The sequence below is a fragment of the Ovis canadensis genome, chromosome 15, assembly GCF_042477335.2.
Source record: "Ovis canadensis isolate MfBH-ARS-UI-01 breed Bighorn chromosome 15, ARS-UI_OviCan_v2, whole genome shotgun sequence".
Classification (NCBI taxonomy): domain Eukaryota; kingdom Metazoa; phylum Chordata; class Mammalia; order Artiodactyla; family Bovidae; genus Ovis; species Ovis canadensis.
Window position 1 is genome coordinate 59721493 of NC_091259.1, and position 23129 is coordinate 59744621.

General features: G+C 53.8%; 2 protein-coding genes across 17 annotated transcripts in view; both read left to right on the plus strand.

Annotated features, from left to right (window-relative positions):
- Positions 1–408: 408 nt before the first annotated feature.
- P2RY2 (purinergic receptor P2Y2) lies at positions 409–21366 on the plus strand. Of its 15 annotated transcripts, none has more exons than XR_011249454.1 (7): positions 552–638; positions 8934–9209; positions 13558–14714; positions 16453–16520; positions 17202–17417; positions 19816–19968; positions 20102–21366. XR_011249454.1 is itself a non-coding variant. In XM_069555423.1 (3 exons), exon 3 carries the CDS (start codon positions 13562–13564, stop codon positions 14693–14695), a length of 1134 nt encoding a protein of 377 aa, XP_069411524.1. In that variant the 5' UTR covers positions 409–864; positions 8934–9209; positions 13558–13561; the 3' UTR covers positions 14696–16406. The 15 variants fall into 15 exon arrangements, 5 of the variants coding, with proteins under 5 accessions (XP_069411524.1, XP_069411523.1, XP_069411526.1 ...); XR_011249455.1 differs by having other exon boundaries at positions 558–638; positions 9116–9209; XR_011249453.1 differs by lacking the exon at positions 552–638 and adding an exon at positions 701–864.
- Positions 17211–23129, plus strand: part of P2RY6 (pyrimidinergic receptor P2Y6) — a 60059-nt gene continuing 54140 nt past the window's right edge. The window contains exon 1 of one of the 2 annotated variants that reach the window (XM_069555432.1): positions 17211–17417. The gene's annotated coding sequence lies outside the window, so the exon portion shown is untranslated. The remainder of the gene's footprint in view (positions 17418–23129) is intronic. The other variant, XM_069555438.1, reaches the window with a different exon arrangement.

Consider the following 23129-nt stretch of genomic DNA (forward strand, 5'->3'; position numbering starts at 1 on the left):
GTGTGTGGCGGGAGTAGGCTGAAAAGGCAGCTCATGGGAAGTAGCTCAAGATGACAGACCAAAAAAAGCCTGTTCTTAAGGAATTTCTATTGACTCTTTCTGGCTGAGATTAAGCACAGAGAGAGCACAAGAGGCTCCCTTCACTCTCCTTGCCAGAACTGGAGGGTCAGGACCCTGAGCGCCCAGATTTCCTCCCCACAGGCAATGGGAGGCCAGCGCTCTGAGCAAGGTCCCTGAACAGGTTCTCTGGAAGCTCTGCGGTGGGCAGTGACAGCGGTCACAGAGACATTGAACTTTGCAAAACTTTAGCAAAGTTTCTGAAAGCCTTTCATCACCCCAGTGAGGAAGGCCAGGGAGCCTCGGTCCCCAGGCGGTAGGTCAGTCGCCGCCCATCCCTGCCCGGGCAGCGCCCTATGGCCCTGCAGTGTTCCCGAGCGGGTAGCGGAGTGTCTCTCCCTGGCAGGAGGTGGCGGCGGCAGTGCCTGGGTCTGTCCAGAGTCCGGCCCGCCCCCGGCCTGACCCGGAGGGGTGGGGAGCTGGGCGGGGCGGCCGAGGCTCTCGGGCACGTGTGTCCCCGCGGTGGCGCGAGCACTTGGGAGCCAGGTCGGGGCACCGCGTGAGGACTAGCGCCCTGCGAGGTGAGGGCGGGCCGCCGGCAGGACCAGCGGGCGGAGAGAGGGCCGCGGGCGGGCTGGCCCGTGTGCGCGCGGGGTGGCGACTCGGCCGGCGCCGGGCAGGCAGAGCGGCGCGCGCGGCTGGCCGAGAAGGCACGGCTCCGAACCCCTGTGAGAGCTCCGGCGGGTCCGTGGTCAAGCTCGGGCTCCACCGGAGTTCGATCGCGGGGAATGTGGACGGATACCCCGGGTGAGTGCGCATATTCGGGAAAGTGTGTGTGTCCCTGGGTGAGAGTGTGCGCCCCTGCGGAGTCGGGTAGCTGAACCTGTGGAACTTGTTTGTGTTTGTGCTCCGGTACGGGCGCCCCCGCAGCGTGGGACCTAAGCCAGAGACAGGCCAACCCTGGAGGTCCCGAGCCCCTCTCTCCAGGGGCACCCTGGGTGGCAGCCTCGCCTGGGCATCGGCAAGACGGGCGGGGCGGGGGGTGGGTGGCGCGCGGAGCAGTGGCCTGGAAGGACAGTTAAGCCTCTGTCTGGGGACTTTTAATCTGGCGGGCTGCTGTAGGAAGGGTCAGCCTGGAGAAAGGCAGTGCCCTCTCTCACCCCACTAAGGAGGGCTCCCAGTGTCAGGCTTAGGGTCCCCCAGGAGCCAGACCCAAGGGCCAGGCCTTGCTGCGGACCAGAAATGCCAGTTTGGGGTCTCTGGGGCTGATGGCGGCTGTTCCTTCCAGTACGCACCCTCAGTTTCCCTGGGCTTAGAGCCTGAAGTGCCCACTTTGTTTTGGATCTGGCTGGAATAATGGGAGCTTTTGAGGGCCAGGGTGGGGCCCAGATAAAGTCTCAGCTGTCTATTGGTGGAAATGATTGGGAAAGAGAGTCTTTGAGCAGACAGGGCCCCCTAAAAGCTCTCTGGAGACCCAGAGACCTTCCCTCCATCATGCCTTGTACACCATGTGACCCTGAGCAAGGCATGTCCCTTCTCTGAGCCTCATCTGTAAAAGGGGCGTAATAGTGATGTGGAACTTAAGGACTATAGAGGAGCTGTTGTGTGGGTCATGCTCAACACCAGTGTCCTCCTGGGCAGGCTCACTCTTTGAGGTTAGGAAGATGAGATCCTGGGGGATAACTTCCTGAAATTCAAATCCCAGTCATTTTGCTCTTTGGGCTAAACTTTCAGAGGACTTCCACTGGATCACATCTGAGCCCCTTGGCTTGGGACTCAAGGTATCTGAGAGCTGGTCCTTTCCACCCTCTCCAGCCACCTCTCCTGTCTGACTTTCCATCCTCATAAATGCATGTAATCTGCTGCAAATGCTAGTCACTTTCTTGCCTCTGGACCATTCCATAGTCCATGCTCACTGCCTGAAATGCCCTTCTACTCATCTTCCTCAGTTGGAGAACTAACCAGCGCAGATGCCCCCTCCTCTGGTAAGCCGTCCTTATTTAGCCAGGTTGGATTGGAGCCGCTTCTGGGCCCTTGCGGTCTTAGAGCCCTGATTCTACCCTGAACTGTTAAGGTCTCTGTCTCCTGCTTCTCATTCCCAAGGTCTCAGAACCCCTGGAGGGCAGGAACTGGATCTCACTCATTTTTGTGCTGCCAGGATCCTGCACAGCACTGAGATGAACTGGGGGAGCAGCAGCAGCCGCTAAGCCCTGTCCCCTGTCCCCAGCGTCCCCAGGGAAAGCCTGTCTACAGCGGAGCGCCACATCATTATAAAGAACGGGAAACCAGTCAGGCCATCAGAATGGGTGGCACAGATTGTCCTAACAGTGTGTTCTGGGGCACTACAGGACTCAGGGTGTACAAGATGAAAACTTGGATTTCATCCTGAAGGCAAATAGGGAGCCATGGAAGGTTTGTGAGCAGGGCATGGTCAGAACAGCATCAATAAACAGTATATGTTTTTCTCTTTCTGACTTATTTTATTCTGTATGACAGCCTCTAGGTCTGTCTGTCTATGCAAGTGACACTATTTTGTTCCTTTTTATGGCTGAGTAATATTCCATTATATATATATATATGTACCATGTCTTCTTCATCCATTCATCTATTGATGGACATTTAGGTTGCTTCCATGTCCTAGCCTCAATTTGTATACAGTGCTGCAATGAGCACTGGGGTGCATGTGTCTTTTTGAACTATGATTTTCTTTGAGTATATGCCCAGTAGTGGGAATGCTGGGTCATATGGTAGTTCTATTTTTAGATTTTTAAAGAACCTCCATACTGTTCTCCATAGTGGCTATATTAATTTACATTCCCATCAACAGTGCAACAGAATTCCCTTTTCCCCACACCCTCTTCAGTATTTATTGTTTATAGATTTTTTTAAAATGATGGTCATTCTGATAGGTGTGAGGTGATACCTAATTGTAGTTTTGATTCACAGTTTTCTAATGTCTGCTTAGTTCTTCCACCCATATTTTGATTGGGTTGTTTGGATTTAAAATATTGAGCTACATGAGCTGCTTGTATATTTTGGAGATTGATCGCTTGTCAGTTCCTTCATTTGCAAATATTTTCTCCCATTCTGTATGTTGTCTTGCTTATGGTTTCCTTTGCTGTGCAAAAGCTTTTAAGTTTAATTAGGTCCCATTTGTTTATTTTTGTTTTCACTTTCATTACTTTAGGGGGTCGGTCAAAAAAGATCTTGCTGTAATTTATTTCAGAGTGTTCTGCATTACATTTAATTCTTTAATCCATTTTTTGAGTTATTTTGTGTGTGTGTATGGAGTTTGGGAGTGTTCTAATTTCATTATTTTACATGTAGCTGTCCAGATTTCATAGTACCACTTATTGAAGAAACTGTCTTTTCTCCATTGTATATTCTTGACTCCTTTGTCACAGATTAGGTGACCATAGGTGTGTGGGTTTATCTCTAGGCTTTCTCTCCTGTGTAAAGTGCAATGCTCAGGTGAGATGTGTGATATTCATAGACCTAAATGCATTGTGATGATGCTAGAACATGAATGCAATGGTGAGGGATGGTGCTGATTATTGGAATTTAAACTATTGGCTGCTTTCCTCTCCCTGTGCCCTCTCTGCAGAGACAACTTACCAGTAACATTTTATAAAAGTCCCTAATTTATCTTCCACCAACCCTGTGAAATATACTGGGTTCCATGATAGTTCAGTTGGTAAAGAATCCGCCTGCAATGCAGGAGACCTCGGTTCAGTTCCTGGGTTGGGAAGATCCTCTGGAGAAGGGGTAGGCTACTCACTCCTCTATTCTTGGGCTTCCCTTGTGGTTCAGCTGGTAAAGAATCTGCCTGCAATGCAGAAGACCTGGGTTCGATCCCTGGGTTGGGAAGATCCCCTGGAGAAGGGAAAGGCTACCCATTCCAATATTCTGGCCTGGAGAATTCCATGGACTCCATGGGGTTACAAAGAGTCAGGCACGACTGAGCAACTTTCGTTTTAACCCTGTGAAGGGGAAATTATTACCCCCATTTTGAAGATGAGGAAACAGAGGCTCAGAGAATACCTTGCCCGAGGTCACGAAGCCAAGGTGACAGCAGGGATCCCTGCCCATCTGCCCTAGCTTTTTCCTGCCCGTTCAAGACAGAATCGCCATCTGGGTGAGGCCGGGTCCTCTACTTTTCAGGCGAAGGGAAGTTTGAATTCCTTCCTGAAAATATGTCTTTATTTCTTGCCTGTGGCCTGATGACCCAGCTGCTGCTAAGATAGTATCTGTTCAGGCTGTCACAGGGCTGGAGAAACCTTGCTATTTGGGTGACAGGAGGTGGCGCTGCTCCTGGTGAAATCTTTCCCCTTCCCAAACTTCCTTCCGTGAGTCTGTGTGGTGCGCCATTTTTAAAGTTCCTTGTTTAAACGTATTTGGCTGCTCCATGCCTTAGTGGAGGCGTGCAGGATCTTGAGTTGTGTCACGCTGGCTGCAGTGCCCTGTGCGTGTGTGTGTTTTGTCACTCAGTCGTGTCCGACTCTCTGCGACCCCATGAACTGTGACCTGCCCGTCTCCTCTGTCCACGGGATTTTCCAGGCAAGAATACTGGAGTGGATTGCCATTTCCTTCTCCAGGGGATCTTCCCCACCCAGAGATCGAACCCAGGCCTGCATTGCAGGCAGATGCTTTACCATCTGAGCTACTAGGGAAGGCCAAGGATTAGTTCCCTGACCAGGGATCAGACCTGGGCCCCCTGCACTGGGAGCACGGGATCTTAGCCACTGGACCACTAAGGAAATCCCTGGTGCACCTTTTGACGCACGTGTTCTGCTTAGGCTACTTTTGTGTCCTCAGGCCTGGCCTCTCCCAGCTGTTGGGCCCTGATGCGGGGAGGTTGACTATGGGAGCCTTTCTCACCTCTGTATTCATCCTAGAGGTCAGTTGTAGGAGTAGGCCAGGCTGGGCCTGCTTTTTTTTTTTTTCTGTCCAGATCACTCAGCACAAGTTGGACACAGAGTAGGTGCCAGTGAGTGTTGGGGAAGTGAATGATCAGAAGAAAGTAGGTGTATAATAGAAAAAGAAGGTCTTGCTCCATGGAGAGCTATAGTTGGTTCTTGAGCAGAGGGTTCCTGAGAGCTTTTATGTGTCAGTAATTCTCCCTGTTTGATCAATGAAGAACCTGAGACTCAGAGAGGGGAACTGACTTGACCAAGGCTGCACAGCATGGATGTTCCAAGTTGGAACCTGAACCCAGGGTTCTTGCCTCTTAAGTGTGGCTGGAGACCTTCGGGTGTGATGGATCAGGGTGGAGTCCAGGGCATTATGGTTCTGAGCTGATTCAGGTCAGCAGCATACCTCTGTAGCTCTGTTCTGGGCTGGATTGTGTCAGAGGTGGGCCAGCTGGTTTGGAGTCTTGCCCTGGAGGTTGTCTGGGGGGAACTTAACCCCGCACTGACAATAATTCAAACACCAGACCTGGATAAGGCCCTTCTGTTTAAGGAAGTGGTCTCAGTTTCCTTATCTGTAAGGCAGGAGAACCAGCTTGGCTGACCTCTGAGACCCACACACTCAGATGTTCTGAGCTCAACGCCAATGGGTGGCCCCCACAGTCAGGATCCTGAGGACTCCCAAGAGGGAGAGAGATTCCAGAAGGGGCTCCAGAGACCCAGGGCCTCCAGAGGAGGCTGAGAGGCATCACACTGCAATAGCACCTGCTGATAACATCTGAGGTTGCCCCTCAGCTATTTCCCCAGACCAGCCCCAGTATTTGTGATGCAGAAAGCATACCAGGCAAAGCTGGGCACCTACGAGCCTTCAGCCCCAGGGAGGACATTTGGGAGAGGGTAGAGGATGACTCCAAAGTTCCTCCCTGTCCTCCAACTCAGCCTTACCCTCTCTTTACCATCCCTCTGCCCCAAGCCATAAGGGTAACTGACAGTTTCCCAAAATACTATGGATCACCTGCCCCAGTTTTTGCTCTCTTTGCTCCTCTTCTCTCTCCACCCACCTAATTTCCTACCTATCTTCCAAAAGAGGTGTCCTCTCCTCCAGGAAGCCTTCCCTGACCACACCCCCTTTCCATTAGGGGCCATCATGTCTCCTTCAGCCCTGATCACCCTAAGATGTCATTGACTATTTCTGGATCTTCCCCTGCCCTCTCTCCTCCACCCTCAACCTTGACACTGAGCTCAAGATCGTGGAAGGGTCTGACCCACCTCAGAGTCCCCAAGCGCCCCACACAGACAGAGGTACAGATACAGCAGCCTCTGTAAGGGGTGACTGAGTGAAGGGGTGTGGTGAGGTCTACGTCTTGCTGGGGGTGCCTAGGTTGCTCTCCCTTCTGAGGATGGCCTTCAGTGTGAGAGCCTTGATCTGTGGCCAGTCTGGCTGTCACCTTGCTACTCTGCCCATAATACCATGCGTTTCCTGCCACTGTTATCTTCTTGGAATACCCACATCCTGCCCACCTTCTTCACCTGCTAAAATCATAACTCTTTTAATTATTTCACAAAATCTAAATCACCTCCTTTAGTTATCTTGAGAAACTTACGAGGCACGTACTGTTCTTAGATTGCAAGGAAACTGAGAGTTAGGTTGTGGAGCTGAGGCTTGTCCAGGTCTCACGTCTGGGAATGGAAGAAATGGGACCTCGCCTCTGCCCAGTGCCCTCTGCTGCCCCTCAGTGGTTCTGGGTCCAGGGCTTTCCCTTCACAGCACCTCACCTCCTGCAAAGGCAGGAGTTTCCAGAATGATGACAGATCACTTTCCCCTGCTGGACTGGACAGGGCCAGCCAGGTGGGTGGCAAGCAGGCAATACATTCCAGAGCCACCCGAGTGGAGAAGCTGGAATGCTGTCCAGCCACCCTGAAAAATATGTAACCAGTTTGGGAACTGCCCCAGCCACTCTTCCTGGCTTTGGGCTCACTAGCCTGGGGCCACAGAGAGAAAGAGTGAGGCGGAGAGGAAGAGGCAGGTTGGGTGAGGGGTAGCGGCAGAGCCGGGTCCAGGGGCCAGGTAGTGAGTCTGCGTGCCAGGCTTGCTCTGCCCCTGGCTTATCCGGTGACCTTGGGTAAGATCTTGGGCTACCCTCTCGGGCCTTGTTGGCTTGTCTTTTTGCGGTTTGTTTGTTTTAACAAGCATGAGCACTGTACAATGAGTACAGTAGCATCATGGCTGCTTCACAGTGGGGAACTGCCAGGAAGAGTAGATCTTGGGCCTTGCCAGTAAGACGTGTTCCCGCTGGTGGAGAGCTAATCAGAACTAACTCCCTCACACTAAGAACCGTGGGCGCTTCCTGGAAGAGAGGATCTAGGAGGCAGTGGTCAGTTTACCCCCGAACTGGGTTTGACTCTTGGTGTGTGTCAAGTCAAAAGACACAACCAAGCCAAAGAGCAGGAGAGGGGGGCTTCCCTGGTGGTCCAGTAGGTAAGAATCTGCCTCCCGATGCCAGGGACACAAGTTCGATCCCTGGTTCTGAAGGATTCCACATGCTTTGGGGCAACTAAGTTTGTGTGCCACAACTATTGAGCCTGTGTGCCGCAACTACTGAAGAGCCCGTGTTCCGCAAACAAAGAAGCCGCTGCAATGAGAAGCCTGCACGGTGCAACAAATAGCCCCACTCGCTGCAGCTAGAGAAAGCCTGCACGCAGCAACGAAGACCCAGCTCAACCAAAAATAAATAAATAACCAACCAGGCCAGAATGATCCCGTGGGAGTTAAAGTGCGGACCTGAGGCTTGTCTGAGTCCCACAGCTGGGAGCTAGGAACTAGTCCCATAGCAGAACTAGTATCTCCCACCTGTCCAGAGAAAGCAAGATGTTCTACCTTAGCCTTTTCAGTGAAGGCATCTCCTTAGGAGAAGCCTGGGTGAGACCTTAGGTGGAACAGGTGAGAAGATGAAGAACTCTTTCACCTTGTCACTAGACTCCTGACTACCAGCCGGCTGGCCCATGTCAGCCTGAGACTCCTGGGCAAGGTGCACTGGGAAAATTGTGGTCCAAGGCCTTTCCTGGTGTCCCCTCCCCTTGCCCTATTCCTGTGGTTCCCCCATCTCCATCTCTCTCCACTTTCCCCACACTAGAATGGGCTTCCATCTTGGGAGCCTGGCTTCAGCTGTCTCCTGGTCCCCCACTGCAGGGAAGTGAACCCGGGAGAAAAAGGAAAGGAATGTTCTCTTTCTCTGAGATGGGTCTGAGGTTCTGGTGGACACTGGGACCTGCCCACACAGAGGCATTCCTCCACCAGTCACCATCCCCTCACCGAAGCACCGTGCCTGCTCTGTGGGAGGGGTCCCAGGCAAGACATACAACCAGGGCCAGAATCTTGACCTGGGTGTTGCTCTTGGCTCCGTCTCTGGCTGATTGTGAGCCCTTGGGCCCTAGTTTCCTCCTCTGTCAAATGGGAGTTTGGCAGAGGTGATTTCTAAAGGCTGTTCCAGGCTCTGGCTGTCTAACACTCTGTGTGTGAGAGACAGTGTGTGTGTACATCTGAATATGACTGTGTATCTAGGTGTGTCCGTGCCTGTGTGTGCCCATGTGTGTTTACCACACCCCTGGAGGAATGATTAGCGGTGGGATGAGGGAGGAAGGGTATTCCAGATAGAGACTCAGCTTGAGGTGAACTGTGTTGGCCACAGTACCATTAAGTGCATACTGGGAAGTGAGGGTATTGAGTGTTTCCTGTTGTGGGGCTGAAGCACAAACAGGGACTGGGGGAGGGGGCACTGGAAGCTCAGCTCAGCTCTGTAGGATATGGGGGAGACCCTCCCCAGTAGAGCCATCCTCCAGTGAAAGGGGGTGCTGGGGAACACCTGTACAACATGTGAGCTAAAAGGAAACAGTTACAGAGCAAGAGTGGGCAGAGGACACTCTTGCCTACCGGAATAAGCACTCCTGGTCACTTTCTGCCTCTTTCAGACCAGGGCTGGCACAGAGGAGGCAGCCGGGGGAAGGCTCATCCTAGCTGACTTCCTGTGACCCAGAGCCCCAGCTATCTCCACCTCCCTGTCTCTGGAGCCCACGGCATTGCCTGCCCTGAGAAATGCTGGAAGCTGGGCGAGGCCCCAGGCTGGAGGACCTGTTTTTCCTGTTTCCCACAGAGCTCCCTGCAGCTCGGTCCAGGCCTGTGCATTCATGAGTGAGGAACCTGAGCTGGAGCTGAGCATCCTGACAGCAAGAGCAGGGGCTGGTCAGGTATGGGCGCGAGAGGGTGGGGTCCGCTGCCTGGGAAGCTGGGAGGCCGGGGCAGGCATGTGTATACATTGACCTGGGGGTAAATCAAGGGGACCCATGCCCTGCTACCCAAGCTGTGATGAATTCAGGCTTCAGAGCCAGATAGCCCTGGGTATCAAATCCAGTTTTTCCAATACTTGGCAGTGTGACCTTAAACAAGTAGCCTAACTTCTATGGCAGTATCTGCTGAGGAATGTGGTCAGGAATGAAATGAGGGTGCTCCAGGGGAAGCTGCTCAACCCAGACTTGGTCCCTACAAAGTGAAGAGGGTGGCAGTCCAGAATCAGGAGCTCCTGACCCCGTGACCTGAGCCAGAGAGGTGTCAGATAGAGGAATGTAGATCAGACAGCTGACCCATCTTCAGAATCCCTGGGTCCAGTTTCCTTCCCTCTGTCTCTTCCCTGATCTGTCCAGAGAAGGGCAGGGTTCTTGAAAAAAGAGCCAGTGCAGGGGTCTGCTTGGGGCAGGAGCAGGCCTCAGGTGGACTGGGCCCCTGGAGAGCTGGTGTGACCCCTGGCCACCTAGGGTCAGCAGCTGAGCAATCCTTCAGTGTCATTGTCCGCTGAAAGGAGACCAATATCGTAAAGCTTAGCCTGCTCTGGGCTCCCATAGCCTCTTGAGGTTGCTTCACTCATTCCTTCGTTCTCTCATTCATGTCATGCCTGCTTTGGATCAGGCCTTTAGCTGGAGGACAGGGCCAGAGAAAAGAATCAGATAGGAGTTCCTGGAATGTGTTGGGATAGAGGGTGGAGACACAAATCCCCAGCAGGATGTATGGAATGCCCTGGGGGGTTAGTGAAGCAGGGAAAGAGCCTTGGAGATAAGATGAGATTTGAGAAGAGTCTTGAGGGATGGGTGGAGTGCCGTGTGAGTGGGTCAGGAAAGGCTTTCCAGACAGCAGCAACAGTGGCACACAAAGCCTGTCAGGGCTCTCACACGGCTCACGGCTCCCACCACACTCAGAGCGCTTGAGGTCAGGGCCAGCCAGAACCAGGCACAGAGGGGAAGCTGAGTGGTGCTGGACCAAGTTAGGTGGGAGCTGGTCCCGGGCTGCTGGGAGTGAGGCCCCAAGGGTATCAGGGGTCAGGAGGGGCAGTAGGAAGGGCCGAGGGAGAGGACTGAAGACTTGGCCTGCTCGGTAAGCAGGAGCCAGTCAGAGGGGTGGGGAGGGAAGTTGTACGCACAAGCTGGCGGGCCGGACTGTGGAGGGAGAGGGCAGGCGGGGTCAGTCTGGACAGGGTCTGTGATGATAGAGTCCCTAGCTGCCTTGGGAGGGTGGAGGCCAGGATGTCTTAAAACAGGTGGAAAGAGCAGCTCCCTTGGTTCATGAGAGACGTACTGAAGTTTCCACCCCTGCATCGGGGTCAGAGACTCCACTGTGAGTAGTTACCGAGGAACTCTGTAACCAGCTATGTATGCTGACATGAAGGGAAGATGAAGGCCCTGACCCTCGCTCTGAGGAGTGACCTGCCAGGCCTCAGCACTGGGGCAGGAGCAGAGCAGCGGTGTGGAGGTGGGGCTGGGGCGGGGGGGCACCCTGAGCACGCCCAGTGGTCACAGCACCTAATGAGGGAAGTGTTGGCATCACAGTGCTACCAGGCCAGGGGATTCAGCACCCGGGAGGTATGACCCTCAGGAGGGCAGGAAATTCCTGAGGTCACCTAGGGCTCTGTGGCAGAGCTGGACACCCCAAGCCAGTGTCCCCCGGGGAGTGTGGCCCTCCATAGACCCTCAGCCTCGCACCTGGGCCTCCAGGCTCCTTCTGCAGCTCCTGTGAGCTAGCAACCTCTGCCTACCTCTCAGTGCTTCAGATCTGGTGATCCCAGCCCATGACACCCCTTTGGGGCACCCCACACTTACCGTGTCTGACACTGAGTTCCCTCTCCTCCTGACCCCTGAACCTGAGGCGTCCTGGCCCCTCCTCCACCCAGACTCCCTCCTAAACAGCTCTCAGACCTCTCCCCTCATGAGGTCCCCAGGCCTGGCCCCAGCATGGGGTGTCACTGCCTTGGCCCACCACGTTCACCTGCTCCACAACCTCCAGGACCTTCTGTTGCTCCTCTGCTCGTGGTCTGAGAGGGCTTCCCAAAGAGGTCAGGAGAAGGCCACAGCTGAGCTGAGCCTCAAAGCTTGTAACATAGTGTGCCCACCGTGTGCCAAGCGTGGCTCCAAAGGTTTTAAACAAATTGCTCCCCTAACCCTCACAAGCAGGCCTGTGACGTAGATTTTGTTGATCACCTCATTTGTCCCCTCACAGATGAGGAGACAAAGGCAGCCTGGGTCCAGAGGCCAGCTTCTTCCTAATCACTGGATTAGGATAAAGAGTTGTCATTTCAACAGATGGAGATGCCGGGCATGCAGGGATTCCAGTCTGAAGGAGTAACGTGAAGCATGGCTGAGAGGGGAAATGTGTTGGGTGCATTCAGGAAATGGCAGGTCACGGGGGATGCGGATGGTGATAGAAGCTGGGTTATACAAACCGCTGGTACTAGCCTGAGGAGCTGGGTTTTCTCCTGAGATCAGACAGGAGCCACAGCAGGTTTCCAGCAGAGGAATGACTTTCTCTTTTCCAAAGATCCCTCTGGATGGAGGGGACTGAGGCTGGAGACAGGGAGACCGATAGAGGGGCTCTAGCAGCAAGGGTGGAGGTGACACGGCTGCAAGGAGCTGGGTGGGATGCAGGAAATGCTTTAATGCCGGTTCCTGAGTCAACAGGGGTCCTAGCAGCTTGGCCCTGCCAGTGGCCCCTAATCTCATACGTACCTTCTCATCCTGTATCTCCCCTGGCTCCTTGGGGAGGAACCTGTGTCCGTGGGAGCAAGGTCATGAGGGCAGGTTCCCTGTCTCCTAGTTGTATCTTTGCTGACAGTAGCAGTCAGGGAAGATAGAGGAGGGAGAGTTTGGGGGAAAGAAGGGAGCTGAAGAGCCAATTGTCCCTCAGCCACTCTGATCTCAACTTCATGGGCCCTGAGCTGCTTTTGGGAGGCCTGGCTGGGCGGGAATCTCAGCATCTAAGGGAATGGATATCATTGGCCCCATAGAATCTCTGAGTCCCAGCCTCTCAGAATCCTGGGGTTCCAAAATAGGAGGGATTACACAGCCCCAGATTCTCAGGGTGAAGAGGACTCACACATCATCTGCCTTCTGTGTCCTCCCAGACACACCCACACACAGGGCACAAGCCCTCTGCACTCACTAGGGAGCCACTTGCACAGCCCCATAATCGGGGAGTTCTGCTATGACTCCCAGCCTGCCTTCTGAGACCTTTGGGCACATCTTTGCCCTCCAGACTGGGATAGTCTGAGAGAGCTCTTCTTGGTCACATTGGAGAGATGGGGGGAGGAGTAAGGTCGCATCCTGATCTCCAGGTGCTCTCTGTCTGGGTGAGGCGCCATAGCTGCATTATATGCTCACTGGGAACAAGGAGAAGGTCGAGGTGGTGGTGATGTATGGAGAGAAGCAGGGCAGGCCTAGAGGAAGCTAAGTTTGCCCCACAGAAGTTCCCCATTACCCTTATTCCCATCTCCACCCCAGACTTGCCTGCAATCTTTAGGAAGGTCACTGCTCCATCTGGTGGCCTCAGAGGCCAGGGAACAGGACTGCTGTTTACAGATGCAGAAAGTACCAGAATATAGGAGTTCCTAAAAAATATTTGCTGAAGAGGTGACTGAATAACTAAAGAGGGAGACCCTTACAAAACTCCCTCAAATGCCAAAATACTAGGCGCACGGCCGGAGCCTCCCAGAGAATGGAAAGACAGGCCAAATAAAAGAACTTCCTAATGCCTCCAGAAAGGTATGAGCTGCCCTAGGCAGACTCCTAGATCTGGAACTCTATTCCTGAGGTTCTCAAACACCAAAAAAAGAAAAAAAAATTTTTAAGGCAACATGCTAAGTATTTTAGGCTTTGAGGAATATATGGTCTTTGCCACAACTATTCAGTGCTGCAGAAACAGATGGTCATGGCTGTGTTCCAATAAAGCTTTATTTACAGAAACAGACTGGTGGGCTGGATTTGTCCCTCAGTTTGCCTACCCCTTTTAAATTGTTAGAATTATAAAGGTCCCAGGGTTCCAAGGTTCTGGGCCCTCTGTGTCCACAGAGAGGGGCAGATCAGATGCAATAAAAGCCTTGAATGTGGTTGGGCAGATCCCAACGGAGGTGTCTGTAGTCACCTGGGGTCCCTCGTGGCCTGGGTCAGGCGGGTGTGTCAGGCCTCCCTGCTGGGGCCCCGGCAGTCCATGACCCTGATGGTTGTTCTCTCCACCCCCACCCCACCCCACCCCACCCCCATCCCTGCTTCCCTTCAGGGCCATGGCCACAGGCCCGGACACCTGGAATGGCACCGCCAATGGCACGTGGGATGGGGATGAGCTGGACTACAAGTGCCGCTTCAACGAGAGCTTCAAGTACGTGCTGCTGCCCGTGTCCTATGGCGTGGTGTGCGTGCTCGGGCTGTGTCTGAACGCCGCGGCGCTCTACGTCTTCCTGTGCCGCCTCAAGACCTGGAACGCCTCCACCACGTACATGTTCCACCTGGCCGTGTCGGATGCGCTATACGCCGCCTCCCTGCCCCTGCTGGTCTACTACTACGCCCAAGGTGACCACTGGCCCTTCAGCACCGTGCTCTGCAAGCTGGTGCGCTTCCTCTTCTACACCAACCTTTACTGCAGTATCCTGTTCCTCACGTGCATCAGCGTGCACCGGTGCCTGGGCGTCCTGCGCCCGCTGCACTCGCTGCGCTGGGGCCGGGCCCGCTACGCCCGCCGGGTGGCGTTCGCCGTGTGGGTGCTGGTGCTGTCCTGCCAGGCCCCTGTGCTGTACTTTGTCACCACGAGCACCCGAGGCGACCGCATCATCTGCCATGACACCTCGGCACCCGAGCTCTTCAGCCACTTCGTGGCCTACAGCTCTGTCATGCTGAGCCTGCTCTTTGCGGTGCCCTTCGCCGTCATCCTGGTCTGTTACGTACTCATGGCTCGGCGGCTGCTAAAGCCGGCCTACGGGACCACCGGCGGCCTGCCACGGGCCAAGCGCAAGTCCGTGCGCACCATCGCCATTGTGCTGACTGTCTTCGTCCTCTGCTTCCTGCCTTTCCACGTCACCCGCACCCTCTACTACTCCTTCCGCTCGCTGGACCTCAGCTGCCGCACCCTCGACGCCATCAACTTGGCTTACAAGGTCACCCGGCCGTTGGCCAGCGCCAACAGTTGCCTCGACCCCGTGCTCTACTTCCTGGCTGGGCAGAGGCTTGTGCGCTTTGCCCGGGATGCCAAGCCACCCACAGACCCCACGCCTCCCACCCAGGCTCGCCACCGGCTGGGCCTGCACAGGTCCTACGGAGCTCACGCTGACAGAACAGAAGACTCGGCCAGCCGTGAGAACTCCAGGGGGACAGAGTCCTCGCTGGCTGGTAGTGGCGCTGACACTAAGGACGTCTGGCTGTAGGAGCTGAACCCCAGTTCAGGTTTACATGAGATGGGGCTGTAGACTTGTTCAAACGGGACAGTCTCCCCACATATGCACCATCAGCGACTCAGGCAGGGTGGTCAAGGGAGCTGTGACCCCAGTGCTCTGTCATTTGAGCGGGACTCAGCCTGTTCTCTGTGGTCCAGAAAGTGTGGCGGTCCCCACACCCTTAGTCACCATTTGTATGTGTGGAGTAGGGAGTAAGGTCTTAAGAAGGGAGTTCAGGGACAATGCCAGCCCTGGCCTAACTCCCACATAAATACCTGGCTGTGCCTGCCAGGGTCCCCAGGCTGGGCTCCAGCCTAATCAAGTCAAATGGAGAGACAGGCTCAGAGAGGAAAGCGACTTCCTGAGGTCACACAGCCAAGCCTGGGCCTGAGCTGCCTGGGAGGGGTGGGGTTGCAGGTTGACCAGAGGACCCTGGTAAGGGGTAAGGGCTGAGCCAGCGGTTCCCACGATGAGTCGGAGTGGTCTGAGTGCCACCTTGGGCTTGGCTCTGAGGAGTACCCTCAGTCCAAGGGATGCATGTCTGGAAACTGAAGTCATAAATCCATCACAAACAGTTTATGATGATATAAACTGATACTAAAGGTATTGTTACTGCTGAGCCAGGCCCCGTTGTATAGTTGGAGGATGGGGTTACAGCCTGGGGAGCTCTCGCTGTGCACACTGCTGTCCTTTTTCCAACCTGCTCTTTTCTGCTGCCTGGCTTCCCACCAGCTGCCTTAGAGGTGGTCTCATATGAGGAATAGCCTCCTCTACTCTAAAGTTAACTGACTTTTCTGCCTGATTTTGCTGGCTGCAGAGGGTCCCAGTCCTTAGGGTCCCCCCAGTTTAGGATTTAATGGCAATAACCATTAAGTGCTGATAAATGTTAAACCATTTAACTGACTGTCCAGAGAGGGTGCAGGGAATCCCTGATTTGTAAACACTGCCAATAGCTGTGGTACAAATAATCCTACCAGGGCCAGCTTCAGACTACCAGTGGAATGTCAGCCTCCTTGCAAAATGCCTGAAAATTTAGCAGTTGGCGCTTGTGAGCAGGTAGAAGTTTCTGTAGCACCCCGCTGGATAACATGAATGGTTGGGGCTGTGGACTGTGCATCAGGGAAAGCCTCCTGGAGTGGCAGGACTCCGAGAAGAACACTTTATCAGAGAAGAACATGAAAGTGCAGGTGCCAGCTAGCTCCAGCCTTTGGGCAGGAATAGGAGAAGGAAATGGCAGCCCACTCCAGTATTCCTGCCTGGAAAATCCCATGGACAGAGGAGCCTGGTAGGCTACAGTCTATGGAGTCGCAAAGAGTCGGACATGACTGAGCGACTTCACTTTCACTTTCAAGGCAAAACTGACCTCACTTTTAACTTCAAGAATAAGAATTATCTCTCTCTCCCTCTGGGAAAGCCCTTCCCTGATGGGCCCTCTCTGCCTGATTTCCCCACTCCGCCTCCACCTACCTCCAGTGACTTCTCCACCCTTCCCACTCTGCCTCGTCAAAACGGCACCCTCAGGGTTGCCCTATTTAGGGTCTAGCTCCAGGGCTCCCCCGTGTGACAGGGACCTGTCATGAGCCATGACCCCGACCATTACTCTGCATTGTGTAATGTGGGTGACTTGCCCAAAGTAGTGTGGAATGCTCACCTCCCGCATTCTAGGTTACTTCTGTTAATATAGCTGGGATCCATATGATTATCTTTGTGATGATCTCTTAGAGTCTGTCCTTGAACCTTTCTTGCAGGCCTGAGTTTCCTACCAGCTGCTGCTCAGGCTGAAGCCCATCTCAGTTTATAAGGAGCCTCTACCCAGGTGAGATGCTCTACTGACCAGGAGTGTTGATGCTGAGCTCTGACTCCCTCAGCCCTGCTCAGACCCAGAGTCAGGGAGTTATATGTCATGACTTTGGGGGCCCTTGAATGTCCATCTGCAGTTGGGGATGGGACTGTGTCCCATGGGCCCAAGTTCCCCTGGTCCCCACACCTTTCATGTCCTGCCCACTTACCCCTCCAGCAGCTGTCCTGAGACCCTGAGAACTGAGGACTCAGTGTCCGCAGCACATGAAGACCACACTATGGCCTAGCCTCAGGAAGCCTTCCTTGAAACCAGTGCCTGGAGATGTCTAAGGACACAGGACCTACGGGACAGGAGGATTTTACTCACCATCCAATCCTGTGGCCGACACTGGTTGGGGTGGGGAACGGAGACCCTAAGAGAACCATGGACAGGCCCAGGGCCCCATCTCTGGACCCTGGTCAGACTGCCTGGCCCCTTGTTGTGGACATTGGGCCTTGCTGCTCAGTGGGCAGGCCACCCTCCTTGAGGGTGGGTTCCCGACCCTGTTGCCTTATACTATTTTCAGCCAAAGTAAGAGCAGAATTTTCCACTCCTGGCCCCAGACCATTGTCCAGCAGTGACGTGGAGGGACCTGTCTGCTCTCAAAATATCTCCTCTTACTCTGTGGGCCTCCCTGCCCTTTCCCCACCTCCTCAGCCTGACATCACTTCCTGGGGCTGTTGACTCCGGAAGGCCAGTGTGACAGGGCGCAGCCCCTGACGGACCCTGGGGACTATCAACTCAGCCACAGACTTAAGGCCAGAGAGGGGCGGGGCCTTGCCCAAGGTCACCTGGCAGGTCAGCGTGGCGCCTGGCTGTACGCCAGGGGCTTGGACCGCCCCAGCTGCTCCGCTCCCGCTCCGTTCAGTGCAGGTCAGTGCCTCTGTGGGAATCCTGCCGTCACCCCCACCACCCCAGCTCTTCCCGCCTCTGACGGAGCTAGGGAGCTAAAGCCAGGGACTTGGGGCACTGGGGTGGTAGGGGAACAACTGGGAGGAGGAAACGCCTGCTGACCGGCCAGCAGCAGCTCAGCTCAGGGAGCTCCATGCAGCGGGGGCAGGGGCCCTGGCACATAGAGGTCTCTTCTCTCGTTGGCAGTAGTCCTGGGGCCCAAGAGGGACACTCTGACCCTCCAAAGGCTAGGAAAGGCCCTGGGTAACATGCCCTCTAGACACAACTACTCCAATCTTGGCAGGTCAGGCCACCAAAGCTACCTCTTTACCATCACCCTTGTCATGGAAGATTTGGGTGGATGTAAGAGTCAGGCACCTAAGGAAGGGAATCGAGGTATTGACCTATGTCCCAGGCACCAGGCAGGGCCCTCTTACATCCACTGTAATATTTCTTCACCACTACCATGTGAGATAGACAGTATTATTCCCAGTTAGCAAATGAGGGAACAGGCTCTGAGAGATGAGGACTTGCTCCAGGTTATACAGGCAGTAAATGGGGAGTCAAGACTGAGTTCACTTCCATCCGATGCCCTGAGTAGTTCCCTTTCCAGTGTCCCCTGCCACTTGCAGTCCCTGTGGGGCAGGAGAGTTTGTAAACAACCCTCAACCTTCATGTGATTCAGGATGAGAGAGGCGCTCCAGTGAGGATGAGGTTAAGAGCACCAATTCTCTGCCCAGACCACCTGCATTTGAGTGTCTCCACTTTTCTTCAGCTGTGGCATCTTGGGCAAATCACTGAATCTTGCAGCCCCTCTGTTTTCTCATTTCCAGAAGGAGACACTACCTCCCATGTAGGGCATTGGGAGGCCTGAATCAATACACATGCACTGAGATCAGAGGCTGGAACATAAGCATTTACACGTCGGGCACTGTGCCACGGGGATATGGAGGCGAACCAGCTGGCCCCTGCCCCTTTGGAGTTCACATAATTTAATATATAACCACACTGGGATAAGTGATTTGAAGGAAAGGACTGTGTGTCCGGCCAGTGAACAATAGGGTGTCCCCTGTGGGCGAGGCTTCCTCAGGATGTGGGGGAAGGGAGCAGGCCATCCTGGGTTGAGGGTGGGACCACCCTCTGCCCTGCCTGGCACTGGGTGGCACTCAGGCTCGTGAGCTCGTGTGTGTTTACAGAGCCTTGTCTGGGTGATGGGCTGTGGAAGGGCTTCAGGGAGAAGTGACAATGGGAGGGGATGAACAGGATGCCCTTGGTCTTCCAAAGGGCTCCCCCCCTCTGGCAGCAAGACTTGGCTCTTTCTTCTTGACTGGTGGTCCCCACCAGGGCACTGCAGGCACTCCTCGGTTTATCCAAGAATCAGAGACCCAGGGCTGGAGGACCAACCTGGAGCTGGACCAGAGCAGGCAACGGATGGCCAGTTTTTGCTGTGTGACCTGAGTCCATATGCCTGCCCTCTCTGGGTCACTCTGTAGAGGCTGGAGACCTTGCCTCCCACACACCAGTTCTCCCTAACTTAGGGCATCAGCAGCCTAGATTTTTCATCAAAGACAGAGCTAACAGCTGTCCCCCCAGGCATTGCTAGGACCCATGAGCCCTCAGTTCTGAGAACTAGAGTGGGGCAGTGGGTCTCCCCTGGCATCAAGTGAGCAGAAAGATGAAGTGACTCCACTGGTACCACATGGTGCCTTGGAGTAGAGCCAGCTGAACGTCAGACGCTTCTTCCCTCTGTGGGGTGAGGCTGGAGCTTGGCCAGCAGTGACTGGGGTGACAGGTGAGGGATGCATTTGCCTTCCCCATGGGTATGTGCTTGAGGTGGAGGGTGTGAGGGTGAGGGAAATGAGCCCCAGAAACCAAACTCATCCTCCTCTGCTGTGCCATGTGACATGGTGAATCTCCTTTTCCTCTCTGGATCTCAGTTTCCAATTTCCCCATATGCAATGACCTTGGCTCTGCCCATCCACCCCTCAGTGGCCCCAGCCTCTTCAAGAAGGCTTGCCCTTGTCTTGGCTTCAAGTCAACCAGGTGTCCAGTCCCAACCCCATCTCAGCCAGGAACAATGGACCAGACCACGTCAACTCCCAGGGGCTCACCCATGACTATTTTCAGCCCTTGAAGTCAGAAAAGGATTTTTCATTCCCAGCACAATGGCTGCCCTATACCATTGTCCGGCAGTGACCAGGGCATCTGTCTGCCCCAAAATATCTCCCCTGCATCTACCTTCTGGGCCTTCCTGCCCTGCTCCTCACCTTTCAAATTTGACATCACTTCCTGGGGCTGTTACTCCTAAACACCACTGAGAAACAGCATGTGAGTCTCTTGGGAGACATGCCCAATTAGAATCAGTTTTTTCTCTTGACAGGGACCCCCAGGATTATTTGGCTGCATGGAGGGCCTGGAGACCCAGAGAGGGCTGTGCCTTGCCCGAGGCCAAGCAGTGATTAGTGCGGAGACTAAACATGAGACCAGGGCTCTCTGACTCCTTCCGCTGCCTCAGCTGCCTTCCTCAGTGCTGGTCTGTACCCGCTGGGAGGATCACTCACCTTGGAAGGCCTGGGGCAGGCATCCTGGGGAGAAGCCTGGGTGGTGTGGGTGGGAGGGAGGTGCATCTTGGCTTCTGACCTGGGAGCTCCCCATTCACTCTTCAGGGAAAGGAAGAGGTCGGGGGACACAGGAAAGCTGAGGCAGGAAGAGCAGGGTTCCGGCCCAGTTCAGCTACCATCAGCTCTGTGATTGCAAACTCAGTTTCTTCATCTGTGAAATGGAACTGATCATACCGCCTTTCCAAGTTTACTGAACAATGAGCGTGCTGTAAGGCACAGACACGCAACTTTCACTTTCCTCTCATCGATGCTCTCTGCTCAGTAATGTCTAATTTCCCTTTCCATCCATGAACTGCATATTTGGCAAACTCCAAAACTTTGAGTCACTCTTGGGTAACAACTAAAGTTCAGTCCAGTTTAAAGTTCCAGTTGCCTTCTGAATTTACTGCTCCCTCCTCCTCTCCCTCAGTGCTGGCAGGACCCTGCTCCCCATCCTTGGGGTGCCCCTCTCCTCTGGGTGTGGGGCAAGGTGAGGCGGAAAGGGGCCGGTGGGTCATCTCCAGGACTGCCCCAGCCCTCTCCTGCTGCCCTTGCTTCCCTGGCCCTGACAACCTGACATCTGTGCCGCTCTGCACAGACTCCCCACAAACACCAGACCACACATTCTTTTGCCAGACTCCTTTTAAAAAATATTTATTTACTTAAATTGGAGGATAATTACTTTGCAATATTGTGATGGCTTTTTCCATATATCAACATGAATCGACCATAGGTATACATGTGTCCCCCACCCTGAACTCCCTTCCACCTCCCTCCCCACCCCATCCCTCCAGGTTGTCTCAGAGCACCGGCCCTGGGTGCCCTGCCTCATGCATTGACTCGCACAGCAGACCACACTTTTGTAAGAGTCTCTTCATTCAACTATCCCAGAGTGACCAATTCGTGCCCCATCTTTCCTGCTGAGAGTCTGAACTGATACACCCCAGACTCCCTCAGTGATTTTCCTAGAGCATCTTTCGCCTGGCCTGGGGGTGGGAAGGCCCTTGTCCAGGCCCCTCCCCACTCCCACTCTGCTGTGAATTCACAACTGCAGAGATGTCAGGTGTTGAGTTTGTAGAGTCAAGAAAGGAAGTGGTAGGGAGCTGGGGTAGTAACCTGAAAAGCTATCTAACCCCAGTTGTTTCTAGGTTTCTTTAGTAGGTGGATATTCTACCCCTCTGTATCCTCAGATTTATGTCCTGGAGCCAAATTCCAAATCAGCAGCCACATGAAAAGTCCCACTTCATTGTGGGATTAAGCTGTTAGACCAGCCTTTGTGACCAAATCAGTTGCACAATGTGGGGGAGGAAATTAAAAGTCATCAGACAGCCTGTGCTAGTGTATGTGTGTTCACATCTGTGTTGAGGGAGAAGGCTGAGGGGGAGGAGCAGTCCCGGCAGGTACCACGTAGATCCCTGGAGTAGAAAGGCCACAGGTGGATGACCAACCTGCGGGAGAAAGAGAAGGACCAGGAGGGGCTGCCAGGAGGTCAGACTAGGACCAGGGATGGCAGGAAAAGATGGGAGCGGCAGAGGACCCAGCTGCCAGCTCTGCAGATCCCCTTTCCTTCAGTTTCCCTCTTCCCTCACTCTCCATTTCCCTCCGCCTTTTTCTCCACGTTCCTGGTATCCCTGGAAGGAAAGGAAAGCAAATAGAGCTGTGCAGAGCTTCAGACCTATCCCTTCAATCTGAGCACTGGCTCAGCTCCCTTGCCTGGCTGTGCTTAGTCCCCTCTGGGTCTTGAGTCCATGGCTGCTGCCCTGCTGCCCCCTGGTGGCCAGAGATGGTAGCAGCAGCAGAAAGGCAGACCCTCACCAGTGGAGTGAAGAGAAGAAAATGACCCTCTTAGGGCAACCAAGTTGCTGGGGTCTGTAAGATAAAGATAGGACTGAGAACTGAAACTGGGAACACAGTTTAAAAAGCATCCTGACTTACAAAACAGGTAACCGTTTCTGACCAAGCTGTGATGTCCATCTCAGATTAAACTCACACTTGTAAACACGCATGTATTTATTTAGAGCAGCTGTCCCCAACCTTTTTGCCACCAGGGACTGGTTTCATGGAAGACAGTTTTCCATGGACCAGGAGTGGAGGATGGTTTTGGGATGATTCAAGTGCACTAAATTTATTGTGCTCTTTATTTCTATTATTATTACTTTGGCTCCACCTCAGATCATCAGTAGATCCTGGAGGTTGGGGACTTCTAATTTAGACCCACATGTTCCAAGAGAAAACCACAGACAAACTGATTTAATAGTAATTCTCCTGTATTCTTAACATAGAATCTCTGACTGTTCCAGCAACTTCCTGTTTTGAAAATTCTGACCAGTCTCTGCCAAAGACCATTCTTTGACTCACTTCAGCCCCCACAACCTTATAAACACCCCTTCCTTAACTCTTCCCCTTGGAGACACCCCACAGAATCCCCTGATGGGAAGTCTTTGCTGCAGCAAGTAATAAGTCAAGCCTTGTTGGCTCTAGGTGTGTTCCTGATGGTGGGGACTAATCAGCAATGACAAAAGGTTACTGCTGCTGTGGGTGAGTTTCAGCTCTTCATTTCAGGTGACATTTCAGCTCTCCATTCCAGCCCACCCACTCCCATGGGCTCACAGGGACTCCCCACTGTCTCAATGTTCAATCCTGCCGACTATGCCAGTTGTCTCGTTGTATCTCACTGTTCACTGAACCCAAGGAAAGCAAGGCATGAGCTAGGAAGAAGCTGGAAGATGATGCAAGGAGTTGTAGGACCTGCAGACACTCTTTATTCACCATGGCAAAGGAGATGTGCTTTACCTTCTAATGGCAGACACAGCAGCAACAATGACTGCGTAACTCAACTCAATGCAACTGAACTTGACTAGACCACAAAGGCAGTCCAGGTGGTGCTTATATAGGACATAGTGCGCATGCAGTTACATAATCATGATTTACAAAACGTGGGGCGAGAGGCCGTGGGGCGAGAGAGCCTGACCACTGCCGTCTTGGCTAATCTGCTCTTTCCTTACACCCGCCTAGAGCCCCACAGCCCCTAGTGGATCCATCATGCTGCGCTCTGGCACCAGGACAAAGCTCAGCACTGTGGGGTATTTTATGG

Excerpts from the sequence above, each read along its gene's own strand:
- P2RY2 (XM_069555423.1), top strand. The coding sequence starts at position 13,562 with ATGGCCACAGGCCCGGACACCTGGAATGGCACCGCCAATGGCACGTGG.